Source organism: Lycium barbarum, chromosome 8, assembly GCF_019175385.1.
Source record: "Lycium barbarum isolate Lr01 chromosome 8, ASM1917538v2, whole genome shotgun sequence".
NCBI classification, from domain to species: domain Eukaryota; kingdom Viridiplantae; phylum Streptophyta; class Magnoliopsida; order Solanales; family Solanaceae; genus Lycium; species Lycium barbarum.
This window is the reverse complement of record NC_083344.1, coordinates 90,659,962-90,687,422: the sequence shown is the minus strand read 5'-3', so window position 1 is coordinate 90,687,422 and position 27,461 is coordinate 90,659,962. Positions and strand designations below refer to the sequence as shown.

The 27,461-nt window shown below is 39.7% G+C and overlaps 1 protein-coding gene and 1 non-coding gene across 2 annotated transcripts; one reads left to right on the top strand and one right to left on the bottom strand.

Annotated features, from left to right (window-relative positions):
* Window positions 1-2,220: 2,220 nt before the first annotated feature.
* Window positions 2,221-3,119, top strand: LOC132605137 (dirigent protein 1-like). Its single transcript, XM_060318385.1, has one exon. The coding sequence runs from the start codon at window positions 2,379-2,381 to the stop codon at window positions 2,862-2,864; it is 486 nt and encodes a 161-aa protein (XP_060174368.1). The 5' UTR covers window positions 2,221-2,378; the 3' UTR covers window positions 2,865-3,119.
* A 20,183-nt stretch (window positions 3,120-23,302) lies between these two features.
* On the bottom strand, window positions 23,303-23,409 carry LOC132608531 (small nucleolar RNA R71). The gene has a single exon (XR_009570442.1). It is a non-coding gene; the product is annotated as a small nucleolar RNA R71 (small nucleolar RNA).
* Window positions 23,410-27,461: the final 4,052 nt, after the last annotated feature.

The window sequence follows — 27,461 nt, the reverse complement described above, 5'->3', positions numbered from 1 at the left end:
ACAACTTAAATGATAAAGTAACTGCAAAGCTGAAAAAAGGATTAAAGAAAAAAACATGGAAAATAACGTATTTTGATATCATGCCTTCAACTCACGAGAGAGATCCCTTAGGATTATGTTGTGCTAGGGAAAGGCCTTGGGGAAACACATGTTGAACATGAAAGATAGAAAAATGGAACCGTGTCCAAAAAGCTTGTCCTCCTTAGAAATTGTTGTTCTAAAGGAACAATGCCACTATTTATCCTGACTGCAGTGGTTTTAATGTGATTTAAGATCAACAATTATTGGCTATCCCACATTGCACCAACGGTTAAGGTGTATACCAACTGTTATAGAAGAAGAGGGAAAGGGTGAAATTAAGAGAATTAAAGTGTAATTAATATAATTAAGAGAGTGATTGTTTTTTACTTTTTAATATAGAACACATTAATTTTAAAATGAGAAAAATTTCACAAAAAAGGAGATAAAAGATAAATGGTATTTTAGGCCATAGAGAGGTGTCACATCACTTTATTTATGCCTGACTTTATATTATATATAGATTTTTCACTTATATATAGTTTTCTTCAAATTTTTATGCAATGTTACCTATTTAAAAATATTTATTTTAATTATATTATTTTATGAAATACTAAAAATTAAATACTCATGGGGCTTACGCTCCGTGCCTCGGGACTTACTCCTCGCTGAGGCATATGTAAAACACATCGCCTTACGCCCCGCCTTAGGACTTACTCCTCACTGAGGCATACGTAGCATCGCCTTACGCCCCCACTTTTTAAACACTGATGAATAGCTGTCACTAATTTTTAAAGTGAAAACTCAATTCAAAAGTAACTAGAATCCTTGAATTTAATCAAATCGGCTTTGACACTTTGGGACTAAAATCATCAAATAAAGATTAACCTTTAACACCATTGACATTAAACCGTTAACATACCAAAATAATAAGATGATAAATAAAGTAACTTCATCTTCTTCTTGTTCAGCATCCCTATATATTAGTCTACTAAATCAATTAAAAATAATGACTCTTCAACATTAACTAGCATATTACAACAAGTACACATCCTCAAACTCAATCCAATAATTCTTTCTTCTTCTTCTTTTTTTTTTTTTTTTTTTTTTCGTTTGGCCAGTGCTGATGAGCTGTTCACGAGTTTCATCCTAAAACGTGCCAAGAGCAAACATCAATGTATAAAGGATTTCAATGGATATGTAACCAGTGGCGGATCCAGGATTTTAAGATTGTGGGTGCTCATTTTCTTTAACATAAAGTTGCTATCAATCACATAGTCGGAGTGCACAACTCTTCGAACGCGACAATGAAAAGAAATTAATGAAAAAACTATGATTAATATTATCATTACTGGGAAAATACTTCTAATCACAAATGAACACTAATAATATCATGATTACCAAGAAAACAAAAAAACAAATACCTTCTAATCACAAGTCACAATTATTCTCGCCGAGTTTTTATATGTTGAAAACGATGAATGATAGTATCATGGCTAATAGTTGCGAGTACCTTAGGTTCTTCGTAACAAACTAAACAAAGAAATAAAAATAATAATTCAATGAATTTGTTTTATAAAGCATAAGCAATAGGCATTGTGGAAACCCATTAACCCATGCCAACAATAAGAATTGCAAAAACCCAAAATCCTAATCTATTGCGTGTTATATTTATACCCAAATTCTCTAGCTTTAATCAAAATGCTAAATCTCATTACCTTGTTTCTTGTATTTTTATTTTGAGATTTTTGGGGAGGACAATAAAACCTACTAATTGTTGTGTAGCGTCGTCCTTTTTCGTTTTTTTTGTCTTTCCAGGTTCTTTCTTACGATCAAGAAAGAGAAGCCAATAAGGGTTACCGGAAGTATAAAGTAATTTTAGTGAAATGAAATATTGGAAAGTATAAAAAACAATAAAGAAAAGGTAAGCAAAAAGTATACTCCATAAAAGAAGAGTGAAGGTAAAAAAGCTTTTTCAATAAAATAGGAAAAGAAGAAGTGCAGCAGCCAGATTCGACCCCTCGCCATAGATTCGATCCCTTGGGCTAAATATAAAGTGCAGCAGTCACAATTATTCACAGTTAATGGGTGCTCGAGCACTCGGCATACTACGTGTGGGTCCGCCCCTGTACGTAACCTACTAAAAGCACTATAATATTCATATAGATTTCAAATAGTTAGTTAGCGCATGAACCACAAATATTAAATATCATTTAATTAGAAAAGTCTTTTTAATCTTTTCCTCCGTCTCTCAAATTTTCTCAAGACTACCCTAACATTTGTATGTTTCCATGCTATATATTTGAAGCTAGCTATAGTTCATTTGAATACAAAAGTGACAAGAAATAAGAAAGAAGAAAATGGAGAAACTTTTGTTGAAGGCTTTCTTATTTTTGGCAATAACAATTTTGCCTTCAACTCATGGGCTTGATCAAAGTCCAAAAGGAGTGGAAAAATGGTTCAAGAAGCTTCCCCACGCAAAAGAGAAAATGACCAAACTTCACTTCTACTTTCATGATACTATGACTGGAAAGAACCCATCAGCAATCCAAATAGCCCAAGCCAATATTACATCTCAATCACCAACATTGTTTGGAGTACTGAGGATGATGGACAATCCGTTGACGGTTAAGCCCGAGCCCAACTCAGAAATAATAGGCCGAGCCCAAGGGATCTATGGCTCGGCCTCGTTTAAAGATGTAGAATTTCTTATGACTCTCAATCTTGTCTTCACTAAGGGTAAGTACAATGGTAGCACACTTAGCGTCCTTGGGCACAACCAGATATTTCACGAGTATCGAGAAATGCCCATTGTTGGTGGTTCGGGTGTTTTCCGACTAGCATGAGGCATCGCCACCGCGAAAACCTACTGGGTCAATATCACCGCACAAAATGCAATAGTTGAATACCATGTTGTGGTTTTGCATTATTGAAGTCTCCTTGTTTGTTTTGATTGTTCATAATGTATTGTTGATTGTGGTCCAGTGACTTTCTTGTGATGCCAATAATCTGGAATGTGTATAACAAAAAAATAAATTAATGTTTGTTGCCTGTTACTTTGGGATCTAGCAGGAAAATTTGTAACCGTTTGGCGTGTATGAAATGACACAAATGTTTTTTTACTGTTTGAATACACTCAATAGTGAAAATACACACCCGTAATTAATGATTTTGGCTTCAAGTCAGTTGTTTTAACTGACAATATTTAATTTAGTACTCAACATTATTTCAGAAGAAGACTCACATAATTCATCCCCTACATTCTAATATACATGAATTGGTACATATGAGCAGCAGACCTTGGAAGAATCGGGGCTTGAGGAAGTTTAGCTAAGATCCAAAGTTTTAGACACTCATAACTGAGAAGAAAGTCTATCGATTACTAATGTAGGTCATATTTATATAAGTTTCGATATTACTTTATTCACATTATGTAATGTTTTTTGGTTGTATTTTGATATTGAATATGCCCGACTAATTCAAGTTTTTTATTTTATATAGACTTGGGTAATATTGGAATCTTTTTTTTTTTTTGGGCAAATTAGGATCTGCAAGGAGTTGTCCTAGCAGAGATTTTATTATAATCGAAGAGTTCAACAAGAGGTATTATTAGAATCTAATATGAAAAGTGAAGTTAATTTTGTGCAAATTGAAGAAAAGATAGAAGAGGAGAAGTTGCCCGTCCATGGATTCCAGCTGATACGATCCTTTGCCTGTTACCTTGGTTATCATGTACGGCCCTTCCCAGTTTGGACCCAGTTTTCCATCATTGGGATTCTTGGTATTCAAGGTAACTTTCCGAAGCACCAAGTCCCCAACTTGGAAATGTCGAAAATTGGCCCTCCGGTTGTAGTACCTTTCCATTCTCTGCTTCTGGGTTGCAATACGGACCAACGCATTTTCGCGAAGTTCATCCGTGAGATCGAGTTTTACGGCCATGGCCTCCTCGGCGGAGTACCTGAACCGGAGACTCGGTTCACCAACTTCTACGGGAATGAGGGCTTCGGCCCCGTAGACCAACGAGAAAGGTGTTTCTCCCGTGCTTGATTTCAATGTGGTTCTGTAAGCCCACAATACCTCCGGCAGTACTTCCTTCCATGATGCTTTGACGTTTCAAGCCTTTTCCTCAGATTTTGAATTATTGTTTTATTTGTGGATTCCGCCTGTCCGTTCGCACACGGGTGATATGGAGTTGATACGATTTTCTTGATCTTCAACCCTTCGAGGAAATCATTAACTTTGCCGCCAACGAACTGAGGACTATCACAAGTTATCTCGGTCGGGATGTCGAAACGAAAAATAATGTGGTCCCATATGAAGCCAATAACTTCCTTCTCTCTAATTTTCTCGAAGGCCTGCGCTTCAACCCATTTGGAGAAATAGTCAGTCATAAACAAAATAAAACGGGCCTTACCTGGTGCTCATGGCAATGGACCAACAATGTCCATTCCCCACTTCATGAAGGGCCAAGGTGACATCACCGAATGCAGCAACTCCCCGGGCTGATGAATCATCGGGGCATGTCTTTGACATCTGTCACATTTCCGGACGAAATTCTTCGAATCTTCCTCCATCCGATTCCAGTAGTAACCGGCTCTGATAATGTTTTGGACCAAGGCTTCAGCACCAGAGTGATTGCCGCAGGTCCCCTCGTGCACTTCTCTCATCACATACTCCGTTTCTCCGGGACCTAAACATTTGGCCAGGGGTCCGAAGAAATACCGTCGATACAATTGGCCGTCTACCAAGCAGAAACGCGCAGCTTTTGTCCTTAGTGACCGTGATTCTTTTGGGTCACTCGGGAGCTTTCCATCTCGCAAGTAGTCGATGTACTTATTGCGCCAATCCCAAGTTAAACCCATTGTGTTTATTTCAGCATGTCCGTTTTCTATCGCTGAATTCATCAAGTGCACCATAGTCCCGGGGTTGATTTCTTCCCTTTCGACTGAAGATCCTAAATTGGCCAATGTATCGGCTTCGCTGTTCTGCCCCCTGGGTACATGCTGCATGGTCCATTCTTTAAACCAGTGTAGTATCACTTGGATTTTTTCCAGATACCTTTGCATCCGTTCGTCGTTGACCTCGAAGACGCCATTTACCTGGTTAACGACCAAGAGAGAGTCGCACTTTGCTTCAATTATTTCGGCCCCCATACTACGGGCTAATTCTAAACCTGCAATCATAGCCTCATACTCGGCTTCATTGTTAGTCAATTTAACAGTTCTAATGGATTGTCGAACGGCATCCCCGGCGGGGGTTCTAAGGACGATTCCTAGCCCGGAACCTTTGAGGTTCGAGGCCCTGTCCGTGTGTAGCGACCAAATACCCAAAGCTTTCCCTGAAGTTAGCAGAAGTTCTTTCTCAACCTCGGGGACTATAGCTGTGGCGAAGTCCGCCACAAAATCGGCCAAGATCTGGGACTTGATGGCCGTCCGAGGCTTGTATTCGATATCATATCCGCTAATCTCTACGACCCATTTAGTTAATCTACCCGATAACTCCGGTTTATGCATGATGTTCTTTTAGGGGGTAAGTAGTCACTACACATATCGGTTGACATTGAAAGTAAGGCTTGAGCTTTCTAGAAGCACTTACCAATGCCAATGCCAACTTTTCCAAGTGGGGATAACAGGTCTCCGCATCCCCTAAAGTTCTACTCACATAATATATAGGGAATTGCGTGCCTGATTCTTCTCGGACCAAAACACCACTTACCGCTACCTCGGAGACGGCAAGGTAGAGAAAAAGCTGCTCGTCTGCTTTCGGTGTGTGCAGTAGCGGCGGGCTGGACAAGTACCTTTTCAATTCTTGCAAAGCTCTTTGACACTTTGGTGTCCAAACGAAGTCATTCTTCTTTCTTAGTAAGGAGAAAAAGCAGTGACTCTTATCCGAGGACCTCGATATGAAACGACTCAGCGCCGCTATCCTTCCGGTGAGCCTCTACACTCCTTTGACGTTATTCACCACCTCAATATCCTCGATGGATTTGACCTTATTCGGATTGATTTCAATCCCCCGGTTTGACACCATAAAACCCAAAAATTTACCAGACCGGACACCGAAGGTACATTTTTCCAGTTAAGCTTCATGTTGTACATGCGGAGTACATCGAAGGTGTACTGCAAATGCTTTAAATGGTCCTCTGTTTCCAGGGACTTGACCACCATGTCGTCAATATAAACTTCTATTGTTTTCCCTATTTGTTCTTCGAACATTCCATTAACTAGGTGTTAATAAGTTGCACCGGCATTTTTTAACCCAAAAGGCATGACATTGTAATAGTAAGTCCCATACAGGGTAATAAAGGATGTTTTCTCTTGATCCTCCGAGTGCATCCGGATTTGGTTATACCTGGAGTAAGCATCAAGAACACTTAACATCTCATGCTCGGCCGTCGTATCGATCATTCTATCGATGTGAGGCAGCAGAAATGAATCCTTCGGGCATGCTTTGTTTAGATCCTTATAATCAATGCACATTCGAAATTTATTACCTTTTTTCGGCACCACTACTACGTTAGCTAGCCAGTCCGGGTACTTCACCTCCCGGATAGAGCCTATTTTCAAAAGCTTCGTTACCTCATCCTTTACGAAGGCGTGTTTTGCCTCTGCCATGGTCCTTCTCTTCTGCTTCACCGGGGGAACCTCCCGTCTAGGCTGAGCTTGTGAGTTGTTACTTCCGGTGGCACACCTGTCATATCTATGTGGGACCATGCGAAGCAATCAGCATTAGCTTGAAGAAATTTAATTAACTTGTTCCTGAGCTCCGAGGTTAACCCCGGGCCCAGGTATACCTTTCTATCCGGTAGGTATTCAAACAAGATGATTTGCTCCAACTCCTCTACTGTTGACTTGGTTGCATCCGAGTTATCCGGTAAGACGAACGATCTGGGTACACCGAAATCATCCTCTTCGTACCCCGGGTCCAACCCCTTCTGCTCCGTTGTCGAACTCGTGTACTTTAGTTACTATTTGGAGTCCTTGACCCCGGTTGACTCATCTTCCTTTTGATCTGTTTTTTGGGAAAAGGCGACGCTTTCTCGACCGTGAACATTTTCCTTGCATTTGACTGTTCGCCTCAGATGGTTTTTATCCCCTCCGGGGTCGAGAATTTCAGCAGCTGATGTAATGTCGATGGCACGACCCTCATGCTATGTATCCAAGGTCTACCCAGCAATGCATTATACTTCATATCTCCTTCGATTACATAGAAGACCGTTTGTTGGATAGTGCCATCAATGTTGACCGGCAAAGAGATCTCCCCCTTCGTGGTTTCGCTCACCATATTGAACCCGCTGAGCACTCGGGCTACCGGTACGATCTGATCGAGTAGTGTTAGTTGTTCAACCATTCTCCACCGGATGATGTTGGTCGAGCTACCTGGGTCAATCAAAATATGTTTAACTTGCGATTTAAAAATAAGAATAGAGATTACCAATGCATCATTGTGCGGTTGAATGATGCCTTCTGCATCCTCGTTGTTGAAAGAGATGGAACCCTCGGGTAAGTAATCCCGGCTGCGCTTCTCACGCACAATGGAAACCTTCGTCCGTTTCTTCACCGGCCCTCGAGGGGTATCGGTACCCCCAATTATCATGTTGATTATATGCTGAGGTTCTACTGGTTCGGCCCGTTTATGAGATTCCCTTTCCTTGTAGTGGCCTTTAGCTCGTTCACTTAGCAATTCTCGGAGGTGGCCATTCTTCAGTAACCGAGCCACCTCCTCTCGTAGCTGGCGACAGTCCTCAATTCTCTGTCCATGGGCTTCATGATATTCACATATCACGCTCGGGTCCCATTGGCCAGGGTCTGACCTTAGTGGTCTCGGCCATCTTGCTTCTGCGATACGGCCAATAGCCGAGACGAGGTCCGAAATGTTGACGTTGAAGTTGTACTCCAATATCCTTGGAAAGTCTTTGGTGCTGGCCGAGCTTCCGGCATCGCTCCTAATAAGGGACCTTGACTGTTCGACGGGCGCTCGGCCCGTTTATCTCCCCGACCGGAGAATTGACTCGGGCCAACCCTTGATTTTTCCAACCTGAAGCTTGGCTTTTCCGAATGAGAATATGGCCGATACCTTTCCCTCGATGATCTGGACTCCGGCTCGTAATTTTTTCGCGATCTCTCCGAGCTTTTGTTGATATTCACGGGCCCCGGGGGAAGCTCGAGTTGGTCATCCTCTACTCGAGTCTTTGATTCGTATCTGTTATGGACATCCGCCCAGGTCACAGCCTCGTATTCCAGCAAGTTTTCCTTTAGTTTGAATGAAGCCGTCGAGCTCCGAGGATTGAGCCCTTTGGTGAAAGCTTGTGCAGCCCATTCCTTTGGAACCGGAGGGAGCTCCATTCGTTCCCTTTGGAATCGGTTGACAAATTCACGCAATAACTCATCATCCCTTTGGGATATACGAAAAATATCCGTCTTACGGGTCTGCACCTTTTTGGCACCGGCATGAGGTTTTATGAACGCATCGGCGAGCATTTCGAAAGAAGTGATTGAATGCTCGGGCAGATGATCGTACCAAGTCAAAGCTCCCTTCGACAGAGTTTCCCCAAACTTTTTCAGCAACACGGATTCAATTTCATCCTCTTCAACATCATTGCCTTTTATGGCACAGGTGTATGAAGTCATGTGTTCCTGAGGGTCCGTTGTGCCGTCATATTTCCGGATATCCGGCATTTTGAACCTCTTCGGGATCAATTTCGGAGCCGCACTCAGAGGAGAAGGCCTCTGAATGTACCTCTTCGAATCCGGTCCTTTCGGAATAGGCGGAGCCCCCGGGATCTGGTCCACCCGAGAGTTATATGTTTCCACCCTCTTCTCAGTCGAGTCTACCCGTTTCGCCAATGTTTCAAGCATTCTTAGAACTTCGGTGGATGAACCAGCTCCGGACCCATTACTCTCGACCATCCACGTCTCGTCCCTTCTGGGTTCGGCAACACCTTTCATCCTCTCCGAGATCGTTTTATCATTTTTGCTTTGCAACTGGGCTATTGCGACTCCTTGTTCGGTAATAGCTGTCCTCTGTTCCTGCAACATTTCAAAAATTAAACGTAAGTCAATATTATCATTCGGGGTATTCAGCACTTTCCGGCCCTGTGTCCAGGACAAAGTAATTGAATTGTGAGTATTTAAAGGATCAGTGGCCGGCGGGGCGGCATTCTCTTGATTCACGGTGTTTTGCCGGTTGAGGCCCTCTCTCGAATTAACGGGGTTTGGGTCGATGGGATTTGCTGGTAATCCTCGTGGCCCATTGTCTTCATTTTCGGCTACAATCTCGTTGTTGTTGACGTGGACAATCATTGTCCACTGTTTGCCATTTGGTCCGTTTTCACAGAGACGAACAAAAGATTTTTTCGATCCTGACGGGTAAGAGATAGAAACCAAGATCAAAGACCACTATTATCCTAGTCCCACGGTGGGCGCCAAACTTTTTACCCCGAATTTAGGTAATCAATTGAATTTGTAAGTGAGGTATAGGATATGTGGATGAGCTTTAATCTATTTGGTTGGAAGAAAATGTATATGGATTCGCTGTGAGCAAGTGAATCGAAATCGGTGATTTACAGTGAATATATGTATTAAATAATATTTGAGTATTGGATGAGTAAATAAAGCTAAAGAAGAACACACAAATCCGGATCAATATCAGAGAGAGAGGGAGGGAGAGAGATTTTATATATTTTGCTATTACAATGTTCTAGATCTGAAAAATCCAACCCTTAAAAGTAGGGAAATGCCTCCTATTTATAGTTTTGCCTTATGGGCCCTCTATACAACATAAAACCCTTTTGAATAAAGAAAACCCTAAAAAGATAAGGTTGGGTCGTACGGTCTGACACCCGTACGATTGGCAGTACAATGTGGCAGAACGGTCTTGACGCGTGACAATTATATAACTGATCACCCGGACCAACGACCACTATCACACGGACCAACGGCCACGATCAACCGGACTAACGACAACGATCAACTCGGCTATGGAGAAACAGGACCAAACGGTTTCCTTCGCTTTCATCGGATCAACCACTTCTAGTGCGATACCCCCGGTCCGAAAGAAAATCTTCATGCTCGTGCTTGTTTCTTTCTTCCTTCGATTCCCGGTCTCACCAGTCTAGCATAAGTCCGATTTTTACCGTATACAGATATTACTTTATTCACATTATGTAATGCTTTTTGGTTGTATTTTGATATTGAATATGCCCAACTAATTCAAGTTTTTTATTTTATATAGACTTGGGTAATATTGGAATCATTTTTTTTTTTCATTTTGGGCAAATGATGATCTGCTAGGAGTTGTCCTAGCAGAGATTTTATTATAATCCAAGAGTTCAACAAGAGGTATTATTGGAATCTACTATGAAAAGTGAAGTTAATTTTGTGCAAATTGAAGAAAAGATAGAAGAGGAGAAGTTGACTTTTTTACATGCAGGCTAGGAATAGCAGAAAATAATATAAATGGAAAGAGTTGGGTTTGCCAGCAACGCACAACAAAACCAATGGCAGCTATAATATGTCATGGAATTAAGCAATTGGAAACCTAGTCTTTAGGCCATCCTGTTGGGATTTTATTTAAATATAAATATTTATTTACAAAAGAATTTTACTTGAGAAGGTGTCTTTTATGAAAGGAGGTATCCTTTCAAAATTATATAACCACTCTTGTTTATTTAAAAGAATTATTTGGCCTTTTGAAGACAGATTTTAATGTTGTTACTTTTTCTTTCTCCCAAAAATATTTTTTTCTTCTGCAAAAATCCTGCACTTGAAAATCAGAATTTTTTTAGCTTTCCTAAGATGGATTTTTTCACTGTTTGCTCAGTGCATATTTCCAAAAAGCTTGTCATATCTGCTAAAACTATTTGCGTACAATTTCATACCAATCTCGCAGAGGAGAGGGTGCAAATATCATTTTTAGGTTTGCGTTTCGCACGTGTTTCAAGCCTCCAATCATGTGTTCGTTGTTCATATTGTCAAGCCTTCATCTTTGTATTTTTCGTCATATATATTTGTATTCTTGGTATAAATTTTCCAACAATCTAACAACGATATTTCATACAAAGAATTCAAAAGAATAGATACCAAGACTGCAGAAGAAAACCACAGAAAAAAATAAAAATAAATCAAACGATGACCCTCGATTTGTTTTTATATCCCTGGAGTTAACGATTTTGATTGAAGGACACCGAATGGATTTCAGTCGAAGATCTGACCATTATGTCATTTTTGAAACGTCATTAGAGGGGAAAATTCTGGTTGTTGCATGTTGCAATTAATTTAATGGTTTCCTATTGGATGCGAAAAATTGCAGGAGAATAAACAATGTTGTCCTACGCTAAAGATGGCTCTAAGAAAGTCTTGTTTACTAGGAGTAAGATTTCAAATCATTGGTCTGAACGTTCTCCATCAAAGGGAACACTAGAGGTAGCATTTCAGATGCCGGGTAGTTGATACTTAAAAAGTCTCTAAATCTGAAGGAAACTATATAGAATGCACGTTATAACGTCCAAATCCACTCCTCAAGGAGAAAATGTAAACGGTCGTCACAATATAATTTATCCAACTATGAGTCGGGGTTGAATTCACAGGGAATAATATAAAGGCGATTTAAACAAGTAAGGAGTTATCACCAATTAAGCTAAGCCAAACACTTTTTCAATATTTGATTTTTAATTTAATAACTAACAAAGATAAAACTAACTAAAAAGCGGGTAAAATGATCAATGGCCACAAGTATGGATACAAAGGAAATGACGCTCAAGTAACGATCCAATGTATTTCACGATTTTACAACTAAGACGAGTTTATGTTAATAGATAATGATTTATAAAATCTGATCAAAAGTCTTTCAACCAAATCAATGAGTTTCACTCCAAGCTTTCCAAGCCTTAGAGTGTAATATTAAGCACAATCAATTTAACCTCAAGTTAACTATACTCTTCCGAGCTTAAGTTATTAGATGAGGTTTAAAGCCCCAAATTCTTGTTAATTAATCTTTCTCAACCTCAATCTTCCTCTTTCGAGCTCAAATCAAATTAAGTGAGCGGGTCTTAAAGTTAGCTAATCGCTTAAGAAACATTAAAGAATAAGATTAATTAAAACAACATTAACTCACTTCATTAGCAATAAAAATCATTCAATACATAAGCATAACAAGAGTTGCAATCCAAACTTTAACAATGTATAATTTCATAAACAAGTTTCAAGCATTGAAATGAAAAACTACACACTTAAATAGTTAATATAAAGCAAGAAATTGAAGAAATGAGTAAAGGATTAAGAAAGTTCTTATCAAAATCTTCAAATCTTCAATCCCCAAGTGTGGATGTAAAAACCGTAGCTCTCCAAGCTTGTAAATATGGCCAAAGATGATGATATTTTCCTTCAAGTGTTGCTTTTATAGTTCTCAAAAATTTCCCAATAAAAAGTGACGAAAATGGCCTTCAAATTTCAGATTTTCAGATCTGTCCATTCTTTGCAAATTTAACCACTTTCCTTATTTTCTTCAATTTGACCTCTTTTGACTTGTTTTTCACTTGATTTCTTTCCGATCACTTCTCAATCATGTAAAACCTATAAAATGGAAGTAAACGATATTAACTGCACTATTTTTTCAATCAAATAAGTCAAAACTCTAAGATTAAAGAAGGAATAAGTTGGAAAATACCAACTTATCATAGCATATATTAAAACAACAAAAGATGGCAAACGAGTGCTTTTGAGGCTTTGTCTCGGCGAAATTGTTAAAAGAAGTCAATTTTGGAGATTACTCCTACTGGTTGCAGAAGTGTATTTTGGAGACGATGACTTTGATTTTGATATATTAAAAGTGATCATATCAAAGCACAGATGGAGTATGATAAAATCAGGTTCTGCTTTCCTAACCCTATTTATTATTTATTTATAAATATCTTCTCTTTGTGATTTTTTGTGAAATCTGATTTGATAAATATTAGAGTAAATAATTTATTTTGAGAATTACGAATAACTTTTTTAATGAGTATGATTTGTTATTCTTGTATAAAGATCAAGTGTGAAGTTTACTTTCAAGTTTTAGAATGATATACAATATTACACTGTTTACAAGTATGTGTCTATACTTGAAAGTTTGATTTATCATCATGAGATCATGAAAATATATGCTATTTACATTTAGATATTGTTTAACAGTTAATGATCTTCCATGAATTTCATATTTGCATGAAATAGTCAAAATGTGGGATGTTTGGTTTATGATTAGAAGTCAACATTAGCTAATTAATTTTATGCCTTCAAAGGGGGAACGTTGTGTTCTTTCATGAAGGGGTGTGTCATTTAAAATAGTATATTCTTTTCATGAAGACTTGAAAGGTTGTGACTTTTCTTGAAAAGTTGTATATATATCAAAGTATGTGATAATTATTTTGCGCTAGCTAGTTAATTGTTCATATGTTTAACAAGCAATACTATGAAGACATAATAGAAATAAAGAGATTTCTATGATATAATAGAAATGATACGCTCAAATTACACCTAAATTATGGCGTAAGGCGGTCGGTGTCAAATATAGTAACCCAACTAGGTTGGGGTCGAATCCCACAAGGAATAAAGTGTGAAACAAACACTAATCATATATTTTACTAATCTCTAAAGATTTTAGTTCTATTTCGACTAATATAGAAAAAGGGTTTTGGTTTGTATTCGCTATTTTGAAGTATTTGGAATTTGTTTGGATTAAAAGAACCAAAGTTGTGTCCCTGCTATGATTAGATGTGCTATGGGTATCAATATGATATATTTCTAATGGGTCGTTGTTTTGTATGCACTTAATCTCTAATGCACTTCCTAATATTTTCCAATAGTTAGAAAATATTTCTTTTCATGATTTTCCCAAATATAGAAAAGTTGCAAGTAAGACCGATTAAATATGCCAAGTAGAACTCTTCTTATCCCTAAGTGAGTTCATTAAACGAGGGTTAACGCCCCGAGTCCTTGTTATATTATTTTAACTCAAACCCTAGTTCATCTTTCCAAACAAAACTAGGGTTTCTGCATAAGTAAGTGTTTGCAACCGCTAACTAACAATTAATATGAGAAATAATAAAACACATCACAACCCATTATATATATACGCAATGTTAGACACTCATTACATAACACCATCATTTGGGTCCACAACTTTGATTAAAGAAACTACTCACACATATTGTTTACAAAAGTATAAAGCAATAATAGAGACATAAAGCTTACAAAATGTAATAAAGATGGTGGAAATAGAATCTTTTTGTCTTCACTAAGCTCCAAAAGTGGTGTATTCAATGCTCACCCACCAATGGAACTAATGTTAAATGTTGGAGAATATCCAGATGTGTACAAAAAACCTAAAATGTTCTTTAAATAGGCTCCAAAAACGCACAACAACAATTGATAAAACTGCCCCTGGTAGCAAGAATGACGGACCGTCGATCAGTTCGACGATACGTCAATGCCTCCGTCCTTTGTTTCTTCAGTTATATGGTCCATTCGTCGGTGCTGTCGACCAGTTCAACACTCCGTCGAATCTTCCGTCTTTCTCTCTTCTTGTTGACAAATCTGTTCGACGATACAAACAACGAGACGTAGATCAGTTCGATGCTTCGTCGATGCCTCCGTCCTTTGTCCTCTTCAGCTAAGGCCATCGCTGGAAAGTTGGACTTATCGACGCTTCAAAGGACGGTCCGTCGATCAGTCGATGGACCGTCGAATCTTCATTTCTGGGAAATTTTTCCTTTTTCTTTTGTTTTTGCTTTTGGGCCATCGTATTCCTAAAACACAGCAAAAACACATTAAAATGACCCAGACTTACTTGAAAACATCCAAAATTCATAGTAAAAAGCCATCAAATGTGTCACAAATCCGCGGCACATCAACACCCCCAACTTAGAATCTTTGCTTGTCCTCAAGCAAGTTAAACAAAACAACTACAAAATAAAAACTACAACTATACTAAAACAAAGTAAAAGTATCTACAATGGTGTTTGTTCATCACTATCGGCATGTGAATTTTCAAGTCAACTCCCTCTTTCCTCATTTCAAAACAAAGTTCTTTCATAATAACTTATTAGAATTGACTATGACGCTTCAATCAATGGCATCACATTATCAGAAGCATCTATGCACGTGAGTATTCACCATTATGCCCTCACTTAGACCAAATAATGTCCCACACAATTTTAAGATAAGAACATGGACAAGGATAAATGAGAATGGAAAGTACTCACGCTCACAAAGAAGTTCATGATTTACAAGTGCAGATACCATATGCTTGCCCTCAATTTCAATGCCTAACACTTTCGAATGGTTCAGTTGTGATCACTATAGGACTTGTTCTTGGGTTGTAATGTAGGCTCGCGGACGGGTAGGATACTTATTTGGGAATTAGTGACTCATCCTCCTCGACACTACACATTCTCACTTTTTGCACGCCCATTCTATTTTTTTTCTTTAATTCTTCAACTCATGACTATGATGTGATATTTTTTTTTCTTCTTTTATCTCTTTTTTTATTTTTTTTATTTTTGTTTTTTATCTATCACTTTTCTCAAATTTAATCTGATACCACATCCAGTTCTCGACTATGTAACTCACACACCCTCAGCTTTAGGCTCTCAACCTCTACTTCACACATATACCACCCCCAACGTAGGCGATTTGCCTCTTTTCTCTCATAGTATTAAGGAGGGAACGAGTGAAAAGATGGAATTAATTCATAAAGACGGGAAAATTTTTGTTACGGCTAATCAAGAAAAACAAGTCAAAGGCTCAAAAGGGGGAACTAATGATATTCATATAGAACGGGTTTTGGGCTTTTTAAGGCTAAAGTGACTATTTACAAGGAAAGCCTATGATCATTTCACAACCAACTATCCTAAGCAATATAGCACAACTTACCAGGCAAGTTCTAGATCCACATATGCCAACAATGAACACAAGAAAGTTCTCACACACACAATGGCATAAGGATTTGAACACTCAACCCATAGACACTCAACCCATACACACTCTAATATCTATGATGTCACAAAATGAACCATACATGTCAATTCATTACAACTTATGATAACCAATAAAATTTTGGAAGGGTCAATTTCAAATCATTTCAATTCCAAGTTCAAAAATACCTTTTTCATTCCAATTTGTTCTCAAAATCCATGCCATAAGTTCAAAATGTAATAACCATTAAAGTCACAATTACTCTAAGCAAGATTTAACGCATATATACACTATAAGATACATCAGGTTACCCCACCCCTAGCAAAAAGAGGATGCATTATCCCCAATGCATCAAAATCATACCATCACCCAATGGTGGAGGGGCCGACCTGAGACGCTTTAATCCCGCTGTTGCTGCTGAAGTGTCTCCTCTGCATCAGTGCGAATGGAAACCCCCTCTACTGCTGGCTCAGTGGACCCAGGAGGTGGAGTTGACTGGCCCTGTGTCTGCAGGTCCTGAAGAGCTATAGTAATCGGCCCGACTGGTGCTGGGATAGCACTGATGCTGGAAGATGCTCATGTGAACCTCGTGTCTAGGCGGGACTGACGAATACTCTCCTGAAACTCGCAGTCCTTATCCTCATTATCATTATCCTCGTCATCGTCAGCAGCCAATGTCTCATTCCTCTTTCTCTTGAGACTTTCCCTAGTCTCATCCTTAGTCACCAAGTCAACTACTTTGATCAAATCTGAAATGTTGGCGACTGGCTCAGGTGGTGTCGAGTCATCAACAATAACCTGCTCTCGCGCACGAAGGGCCTTGACCTCAGCTTTGATCTTTTCAAGCTCGGTCTTCAAATCTCCAGAAGTACCACTCTCACTCTTCTTCTCAATAGTGAGTATCCGCATCTCTACTCTCACTCTTCTTCTCAATAGTGAGTATCCGCATCTCTAAACCGTCAAGTCTCGCATTCACCCTGGCGTGATGCCTCTCCATAGCCTCCTGAAGAGGCTCTAACTCTGGTGCAACCTCTTTGCGAACAAGCCTACCCAACTGCTGTAATATTCGAGTCACTTGTTGATCAGCTCACTTTGCCTTGATGGCAAACTCTTTGAAGTTCACCCTGTTGAGGACAAAGATATCCTCGGAGGCTGATGCTGCGGCTGAAGGAGGAATAAGAGCTGAAGATGGGACAGCAGGCCGAGGTAGTGCCTCTGAAGAAGTGGTAGCATCAACTACAGATGGTGTGGAGGCAGCTGCTGTGGAAGGGCCCTCAGTGCCCAGATCAACTGTGCCCTGTGGCACTGAATCTATAACATGCTCAGTCTGCTCATCCGCATGTTCTAGCAGTGAAGTACTAGTGGTCTGAGATGTACGAAGTGTCTCATCCCTACTTTGTGTGATGTCATACACCTTCGCTGCTGGGAGAGTGGTGGCGAAGGTCGAAATGTGTCTCACCTGGGCCATCCTGCACAATTGTGTGATAAGGCACGGGAATATCAATGTTGTCGCCTTCTGTGGTACGCGTGCCCGACTGGCTCTACTGATCAACTCTCCCAAATTCATCGGATATCTGGATAACATTGCAGCCACAACCACTGCTCTATCCGGTGTGAGTATGTTATCCGTTCCCATAGGCAGAATGCGATATATGATGAAACTCCACCAGAATTTATCTTCCAAGCTAATATCAGCCTTATATATCTTTGCAGACAAGCTACTCAACCATGGTGCCTTGTCTGTCGGACCCCGAGCCATCATTGTTGCAAACTATTCTTCCACAGAGCGCTTCACTCTTCTTTCAAATTTATCATCATATTCCAGCGTGGCTGGCTCAATGAAGTCCTCTCCAAAATAAAACCTGTTGATTGTGCGGGCTGAGATATCAACATGCACACCTCGAACATGCACTGCATCTAATGGAGGGGCGACTTTCAAATCTTTCTTTTTCTTGTGCCGCTTCTCTAGCAGCACTCTGTAGGTGGCATAGAATTCCCGAACCATGGTCAGGCAATAGTCCTCTGGAGGCTGTGTGAATGCCTATAAATGATAGTGCTGGATGAGATTAGTAATCCGAGGGTAACTCTCTAATCCGCTCATACTGATTTGTTCTTCTTCTTGAATATTCCTCCTCGGATTACCCCGGTGACTGTAGTTGCCCCTTTTATGTAGTACCTTTTGCACCCATCATAAGGAAATCATAATGCATCTATCTCCTTTTTTTACAGCCGCATCTGCTGTTGTTCCTTATCTGAATTCAGTTCAGGAGTGGTTTCTTGCTCTGTTGCTGCCTCGCTAGCACTAGCGGGTGTGGAGGATGACTCCCCCTCTTCAGACTGGGAGGATTTTAGGACAGGTGATGCTACACGAGGAATGGTGGTCCGTGCTCTCTTTGTAGTTGTTGCTACCACCTCTTCATTTGCAGAGTTGGAGTGTTCATCTCTAAGAGCAAGGGTCGATTGTCCCCAACCTCGGCCTTTTTTTGGACCACCACCCTACTTGACTGGATTCTTTGAAGGCATATCTGCAACAAGAACACTATTTTTCATTGAGACAACCATAAAAATATATCAAAACAAGAAAAAGATGCAAAACATGTGAGAATTTTAAAACTGCCAGTGGCTCCGTTGAACTGATCGACAAAACGTCTAACAGATTGATGGAGCGTTGAAGTGTTCGTCGAAGATTTCCAGTGGCTCCGTTGAACTAATCTACAAAATGTCTAAAAGATCGATGGAGCATAGAAGTGTTCGTTGAAGATTGACGATCAGAAGGACGGTCTGTCGAACCAATCGTCGGGCCATCGATCTTACCGTTGATCCGTCTTTGATCAATGTAAATTGTAAATTATTGACGATGGACAGGACGCTCCGTCGATTGATTCAACAGACCGTCGAGTTTGTTTTGCCTCAACCTTTTGTGAGGAATCATTCGTCGTTAAGAAGACGGTTCGTCGAGTGAATCGACGGACCGAAATACTTAGCATCGAATGGACTTCTGGTTTTTTTTTTTTACATCACAGAGTAGTAATGTTTACTTTGGTTCTCAATTCAACAACATTTACCTCTACTCAATACAATCCTCGGGTCGTGATGCAAACCCTCTCGTAGTTGGGGTTACTCAGACTTTACCCAACGTTGGCTCGGGTTAGACTATGGAAAACAATTGGCGGGCAAAACAGCTCTTTGGTCGTAATGCCCCCCCAAGCCAAAGTTTCAAACAACACACACTTGGGAATTTCATCAAACAGGTGGTGGGCAAAACAACAACAATCTCATGAATGAGGTATGTTTGTCGTAATGCCCTCTGACTAGGTGGATGATGATGTACTCACTCCAAGGAGTCTCAATTCTCAGCAATCAGCTATACCCAATGAATCAAACATCCAAACAAACCACTAGCAAAAATAAACTAATAAAAACAATACATGGAAGTTGAAGCAAACAACTAGTATGAACATATGAACAATAAATACATGATCTAGCATACCTTAAAAGTGAGAGAGGACTCGATTTTAGCAGTTAAGGGGTGATGAACACACAAAGAGCCACTGCTAGGGTTACAACACTACAGAATGAGAGAGCGAATGAGAGAGCAAACGAGAGAGAGAATGATGGTTAATAGGAGGAATGATGATTAATGGGTGTGTTTATAAGAGGGAAAGGTGGAGTACCGGTTATGGGAGTGGGAAAGGTGGAGATGTAGTGAAAATTTGAAAAGAAGGAAGAAATGCGGAGAAAATTATAAACAAATTAACCCTAACTGACGCACTAAAAGGACGGAGCGTGGAATGTGTTCGACGTTTCGTCAATTGCAACGTCGTTTGCTTTCTTATTTTAAATACAAGGGAGAAGAACGCCCGTTGAACTAACCGTCAATCAGTTCGTCGGAGCGTTAAACCTGTTGTCGAATAAGCTTAAGCGGGAATGTGCCCAGTTGTTGTCATCCTATTCTACGCTAAGAAGGATGCTTCGTCGAATAGTTCGACGGTAGGCTTGATGCCGCGTCGATTAACAGCGTAGAAAGGTTGCATTTTCTAGTGATGAATCTTCTCTGTGGTCCATTTCGACGGCGAATTCTACGGCTCGTCGAAGAGATCGATGGTCCGTCGAATGCGCATCGTTCATGTGCTTCCTTTGTAATTTCTCCATTCAACACTTAGGTTCCTAGACACAACAACAAGCATCAAAACAACACAAGAACAAAACCAACGAAACAAAAAACATAACGCGAAAATGAACATGGGTTGCCCCCAAGAAGCGCACAATTTAACGTCGCGGCACGACGTAATACCACTTTTGGTGTCAATGTCCGGTGCCATGTTTCAACCGGTGAGCATCAACAATCTTGTCACCATCAACCATCCAATGGTAGTGCTTTACCTGATGGCCATTCACCTTGAAAGGACGAGTCCCATCTTCGGACTTCAATTCCATCGAACCATTGGGTGAAACACTCACCAAAGTAAAAGGGCCGGACCACTTGGATTTCAATTTTCCCGGAAAGAGCTTCAATCTTGACTTGAATAGCAACACCGAATCACTCGGTTAAAAATATCTCTTCAAAAGTTTGACATTATGATAATGCTTTATCTTCTCTTTCTACAATGCCGCACTCTCATAGGCATGATACCGAAACTCATTCATTTCATTCATTTGAAACAACCGCAACTTGGCCGCTTCGTCCCAATCCATGTTCAATTTTTTTAATGCCTACAAAGCTTTGTTCTCAAGTTCAACCGGTAGATGGCAAGCTTTGCCAAACACCAACCGATAAGGAGAAGTACCAATGGGCGTCTTGAATGCCGTTCTATAAGCCCAAAGAGCATCATCAAGCTTTAATGACCAATCAGTTCTATTGGCATTAACCGTCTTGGCTAAGATACTCTTTATCTCCTGATTGGAGACTTCGACTTTCCCATTAGTTTGGGGATGGTAAGGAGTTTCCACCCTATGCTTCACACCATACATCTCCATGAGAATAGTGAATTGCTTATTGCAAAAGTGACTACCACCATCACTAATTATTTCCCTTAGGAGTGCCAAACCTTGTAAATATGTTCTTAGCCGGAGGAGTGGTTCTTTTGTCAAGATCAAGAGATAATTTCTTTGGCTTATAAGAATACGAACCCCGGCCAATAAGTGAATTTACCGTTTCAACATACCCCTCCATTTCATCGGCCTCAAAATTCACCAAAATAGCCGAAAGTTCTTCATCAAAATGCTCCTCTAATTTATGATCCACCGCTTCGTCTACGACATCGAAAGAATCAATAACCGAAATGCTCTCATAAGCACTTGGCAATTTTAACCCCTTGCTAGCTTGGAAGGTTACCTCTTCATTATTTACCCGGAATTTTATTTCATTCTTTTCTGAGTCCATTAAAGCTCTCCCGGTGGCAAGAAATGGCCTTCTCAAGATAATTGGGACTTCTTTGTCAACTGCACAATCAAGGATGACAAAATCCACCGGTAATAAGAATTCCCCTACTCTAACAAGGACATCATCAACAACCCTACCGGTCTCTTGATGGTTCTATTGGCTATTTGGAGACGCATGCTTGTTAGTCTAGGTGTCCCCAAACTGGACTGTTTATAGATGGCTAGTGGCATCAAATTAATACTAGCCCCATTATCACATAAGACACGAGCAAAATCATGGTGACCGATGGTGCAAGGAATAGTGAAATCCCAGGGATCTCCCTTCTTCTCAACCTTTGTGGACGAAATAATAGAGCTCACACGGTGGGTGACTCCCACCGTATCACGCTTGATTGGTCTTTTTTTCATCAACAAGTCCTTCAAGTATTTATAAAATCCCGGCATTTCTTGGAATGCATCAAGAAATGGGATATTCATTGAAAACCCTTTCAATTGGTCATAGAAGTGTTGACACTTGGAATCCTCCGTTCTTTTCATCAATCTTTGTGGGAACGGGGGAGGAGATTTATATGTTTGAGTCAAGAGTTTAATTGCCCCCGTGGCCTTGCTCTTTTGAGTGCTACCCTCGGTAACTTTTTCAACACTTGGCACCTCATAACCCTCAACAACAATAGGGTGTGCCACCTTCTCCTTCTCAATAATAATAGGCACTTCAATTGGTGCCTCATTTTCTTCTTCAATAACCTTATCAACAACCGGCTCGACAATAATAGGTTCAACCACCCTCTCATCCACCGCATTAAGGAACTTCCCACTTCTAGTAGAAATAGCTTTGCATGAGGCAATGTGATCACCTCCACTACCCCTTGGGTTTGGAATTGTGTCGATAGGAAGTCCTCCTCTTTGTGGAGGATATTTCTCACGAGAAAGATCTCGCATTTGTGACTCAAGTTTTTGAATCGAAGCGGTGTGAGAGTCTACCACTTCGGTCAAATTTTTTATATTCTTGTCATTCTTTTTTTGGTTTTCCAAGATATTCTCAAGCATAGATTCTATTTGAGAGATCCCTTGATCATTGGAAGGACCCTGTCGCCAATTTTGAGAGTTGGAAGAACGACCTTTCGGTGGAACATATGCATTAGAATTTCAATTACCATAATTGTTGTAATCCTTCCTATCCGAACCACCATATTCAATTCGGCCATATTGATTGCTTTGTTGTTGGGGTCTCCATTTCTTTTGATAACCACCTTGAGAGTTATCTATATAATTAACATCCTCACATTGTTGTTGCCCCTCTAGATAGGTCTCCTCCGAGACTTGATTCAGTCCTAGAGCGTGAGATGGCATTTCTTCAACAACATTTACACCCTTGGCTTCCTTCTCTGCAAGCCGCTTTGATAGCAAATCCACGGTGGTTTGCAATTGAGCAAAAGCATGATCTCGTTCATGATTCTCTTTGGCCACCGCGGAAATAGAAGGACTACCATAGGACAAGTCTTCACTATCATTGGAGTGCCAAGCTTGGTGATGAGTGGTGAGCCGATCAAGTAAAGTAGTAATATTTGCAAAAGTCCGTTCCATGAAACAACCACCCGCGGCTGTATTAACCGCAATTTGATTAATAGTGTCTAACCCCTTGTAAAACTTCTCCATGAGCACATTCTCCGTGAAACCATGATACGGATATTGGGTCTGATAGTACTTGAACTTATCCCAAGCACTGTGTAGTTGTTCGCCCGGTAATTGCTTGAACTCAAAGATTTTGCCTCGGAGTTCTGCCTTTTTGCTCGGCGGAAACCACTTCTTCAAGACAATATCGGAAAATTTGGCCCATGTGTGGATTGAGTTTCTTGAAAGCTTCTCATACCATTCACGATCTTCTCCGATAAGAGAATATTTGAAAATCCTCAACCGAGATGGCGAAGTGGTTTCCGCCGAGCAAACAGGCAGAACTCCGAGGCAAAATCTTTGAGTTCAAGCAATTATCGGGCGAACAACTACACAGTGCTTGGGATCAGTTCAAGTACTATCTAACCCAATCTCCGTATCATGGTTTCATGGAGAATGTGCTCATGGAAAAGTTTTACAAGGGGTTAGACACTATTAATCAAATTGCGGTTAATACGGCCGCGGGTGGTTGTTTCATGGAACGGACTTTTGCAAATATTACTACTTTACTTGATCGGCTCACCACTCATCACCAAGCTTGGCACTCCAATGATAGTGAAGACTTGTCCTATGGTAGTCCTTCTATTTCCGCGGTGGCCAAAGAGAATCATGAACGAGATCATGATTTTGCTCAATTGCAAACCACCGTGGATTTGCTATCAAAGCGGCTTGCAGAGAAGGAAGCCAAGGGTGTAAATGTTGTTGAATAAATGCCATCTCACGCTCTAGGAATGTATCAAGTCTCGGAGGAGACCTATCTAGAGGGGCAACAACAATGTGAGGATGTTAATTATATAGATAACTCTCAAGGTGGTTATCAAAAGCAATGGAGACCCCAACAACAAAGCAATCAATATGGCCGAATTGAATATGGTGGTTCGGATAGGAAGGATTACAACAATTATGGTAATTGAAATTCTAATGCTTATGTTCCATCGAAAGGTCGTTCTTCCAACTCTCAAAATTGGCGACAGGGTCCTTCCAATGATCAAGGGATCTCTCGAATGGAATCTATGCTTGAGAAGATCTTGGAAAACCAAAAAATGAATGACAAGAATATAGAAAATTTGACTGAAGTGGTAGACTCTCACACTGCTTCGATTCAAAAACTTGAGTCACAAATGCGAGATCTTTCTCGTGAGAAATATCCTCCACAATTTATTGAAACTCGAGGGATACTTCAACCGAGAAATTCTTGAGATGGCGAAGTGGGCAATTCTCCAAAGAATTTTTGAAGTATCCCTCAAGTTTCAATAAATGGTAGAGATGACTCTCCACTTTGAAGTTTGCATTTCTAACTCGAGGAGGAACTACCGCAGCCGCATACTCCACATCATTCATAAAATTCGCAAATACATTCTCATCCTCTCCCGCTACTGGTACAGGTGCAGGAGGTTTTATCTGGAGCCCCTCTTGATTTTGATTTCTTCGATTGTATCAGTTGGCTTTGCCAGCCATCTGTTGCCTAATAACAAAGAGACAACAAACAGAGTGATGGAATAGAAAACGGTTTAAAGAAAAGTATTTAACAATTAGTAAATTTCAAAACCGTATTCCCCTACAATGGCGCCAAAATTTGATACGCACAAATTACACCTGAATTATGGCGTAAGGTGGTCGGTGTCAAATATAGTAACCCGACTAGGTTGGGATCGAATCCCACGGGGAATATAGTGTGAGATAAATACTAATCATATATTTTACTAATCTCTAAAGACTTTAGTTCTATTCCGACTAGTATAGCAAAAGGGTTTTGGTTTGTATTCACTATTTTGAAGTATTTGGAATTTGTTTGGATTAAAAGAACCAAAGTTGTGTCCCAGATGTGATTAGATTTTATGCTATGGGTATCAATATGATATATTTCTAAAGGGTCGTGATTTTGTATTCACTTAATATCTAATGCACTTCCTAATATCTTCCAATAGTTAGAAAGTATTTCTTTTCATGATTTTCCCAAATATAGAAAAGTTGCAAGTAAGACCGATTAAATATGCCAAGTAGAACTCTTCTTATCCCTAAGTGAGTTCATTAAACGAGGGTTAACGCCCCGAGTCCTTGTTATATTATTTCAACTCAAACCCTAGTTCATCTTTCCAAACAAAACTAGGGTTTCTGCATAAGTAAGTGTTTGCAACCACTAACTAACAATTAATATGAGAAATAATAAAACACATCACAACCCATTATATATATATATGCAATGTTAGACACCCATTACATAACACCCATCATTTGGGTCCACAACTTTGATTAATGAAACTACTCACACATATTGTTTACAAAAGTTGAAAGCAATAATAGGGACATAAAGCTTACAAAATGTAATAAAGATGGTGGAAATAGAATCTTTTTGTCTTTTCTAAGCTCCAAAAGTGGTGTTTTCAATGCTCACCCACCAATGGAACTTACGTTAAATGTTGCAGAATATCCAGATATGTACAAAAAACCTAAAATGTTCTTTAAATAGGCTCCAAAAATGCACAACAACAATTGACAAAACTACCCCTGGTAGCAAGATCGACGGATCGTTGAACTGACGCACAACAACAATTGACAAAACTACCCCTGGTAGCAAGATCGACGGACCGTCGATCAGTTCGACGATCCGTCGATGCCTCCATTCTTTGTTTCTTCAGTTATATGGTCCATTCGACGGTGCCATCGACTAGTTTGACACTCCGTCGAGTCTTTCGTCTTTCTCTCTTCTTGTTGACAAATCTGTTCGACTATACAAATGACGAAACGTCGATCAGTTCGACACTTCGTCGATGCCTTCGTACTTTGTCCTCTTCAGCTAAGGCCATCGCCAGAAATTTGGATTTATTGGCACTTCAAAGGACGGTCCGTCGATCAATCGACGGACTGTCGAATCTTCATTTCTGGGCAAGTTTTCCTTTTTCCTTTGTTTTTGCCTTTGGGCCATCGTATTCCTAAAACATAACAAAAACACATTAAAATGACCTAGACTTACTTGAAAGAACCAAAATTCATAGTAAAAAGGCGTCGAATGTGCCACAAATCCGCGGCACATCAAGAAACAAAGAGGTTTATATGGCAGAATAGAAACAACGAGGTTTCCTATTTTTCACATTTGAAATAAAGTATCTTGGACAAATTGATAAAATGCTGGGTATCAAGATTAAACAAAATAGTAGGGGTTATGTATTGAGTTAATCTTTGTACATTGAGAAAGTGATAAATAAATTTGGTCACTTAAACATAAAAGAGGTCAATACCTATTTGATCTTAAATCGAGTTAACTAATAATGATGGAAGAATTATAGCTTAACTTGTGTAAGCAAGCGCTATTGGAAGGGCACAGGTCGAGTTCTTGATTTTCTTTAGAAAACTAAAGATTTGAGAGACTCTAATTTTCATAGTATTTTATAAGGATATACCGGTACAAGTTGGATATCGAGTATGCATGAATAAATTTATCACACGATGGGCGTTTACCATGGGAGGAAGTGAAAACTCTTGAAATCAAGAAATAGACTTGCAGTAGTAGAGCAAAGAGAGGAGTTGAGTGGTTGAGGGATTTTTTTTAATCCATTGATTTTGCAAAGTGTGAGCTCAACTTGGTGATAGTCAAGCCACTTTAACTCATACATATAAATATATTATGTGAAATCAAACACATATATATTCGACATGATTATGTAAGAAAGTTGATTCAAGAAGGAATTATTTCTCTCATATTTGTGGAGTGAAGAAATAAGAAAGTAATTTCGGTGATCCAATTACTAAAACACTTATAAGGAAGTTGGTGAAAACCAATATTGAGTTGATGAAATTAAAAATCATTAATTAGTCCACCAATAATGGCAATCCTACCCAGCACTATGAGATGAATAGTTATGGGTTTAAAGGGTAACAACAAGTTATTGATACGTGGATGTTTCAGTACTTAAGTAAGAGATATACTAGTACTGGTTATCACAGATTAGAGGGTTGAGTTCTTATATTCTTAATGAGGTTCACTTCAAGGAACAAGTGTCTCAAATGTGACAAAAGACACTGAAAAAACTTCACCTATATGAATATAGAAGTGATGCTGCTTCAATTGAGAGATGGAGTTACTCTCTTAAATGTTCATGAATTTTGGATAGCACATGATCATAAAAGTGCTAAGCATGCTAGATGGAAAGCAGGAATGAAATGTTTATGTGTATAGTGTCATCGATGTTGTCACAAGGAATAACATGTTCGCAGCTATTATGCTACATGAGATTTCGATTCGTCTTGTGATGTTATATTGAGAGCCCGCAACTTAAATGACCCAAAAGTGGGTTTGTGGACCAAAATAACGACAAAAAAAAAGTGACAAAAGTACCTTTTATAGGACTAAATTGTAAAATTCACAGTTAAATCCTATTGTGCACTAATTTAGTGCGCAAAAGGTATTATTTTCATTTTCACAACACTTGTGTAATTTCA

Excerpts from the sequence above, each read along its gene's own strand:
- LOC132605137 (XM_060318385.1), top strand. The coding sequence starts at position 2,379 with ATGGAGAAACTTTTGTTGAAGGCTTTCTTATTTTTGGCAATAACAATT.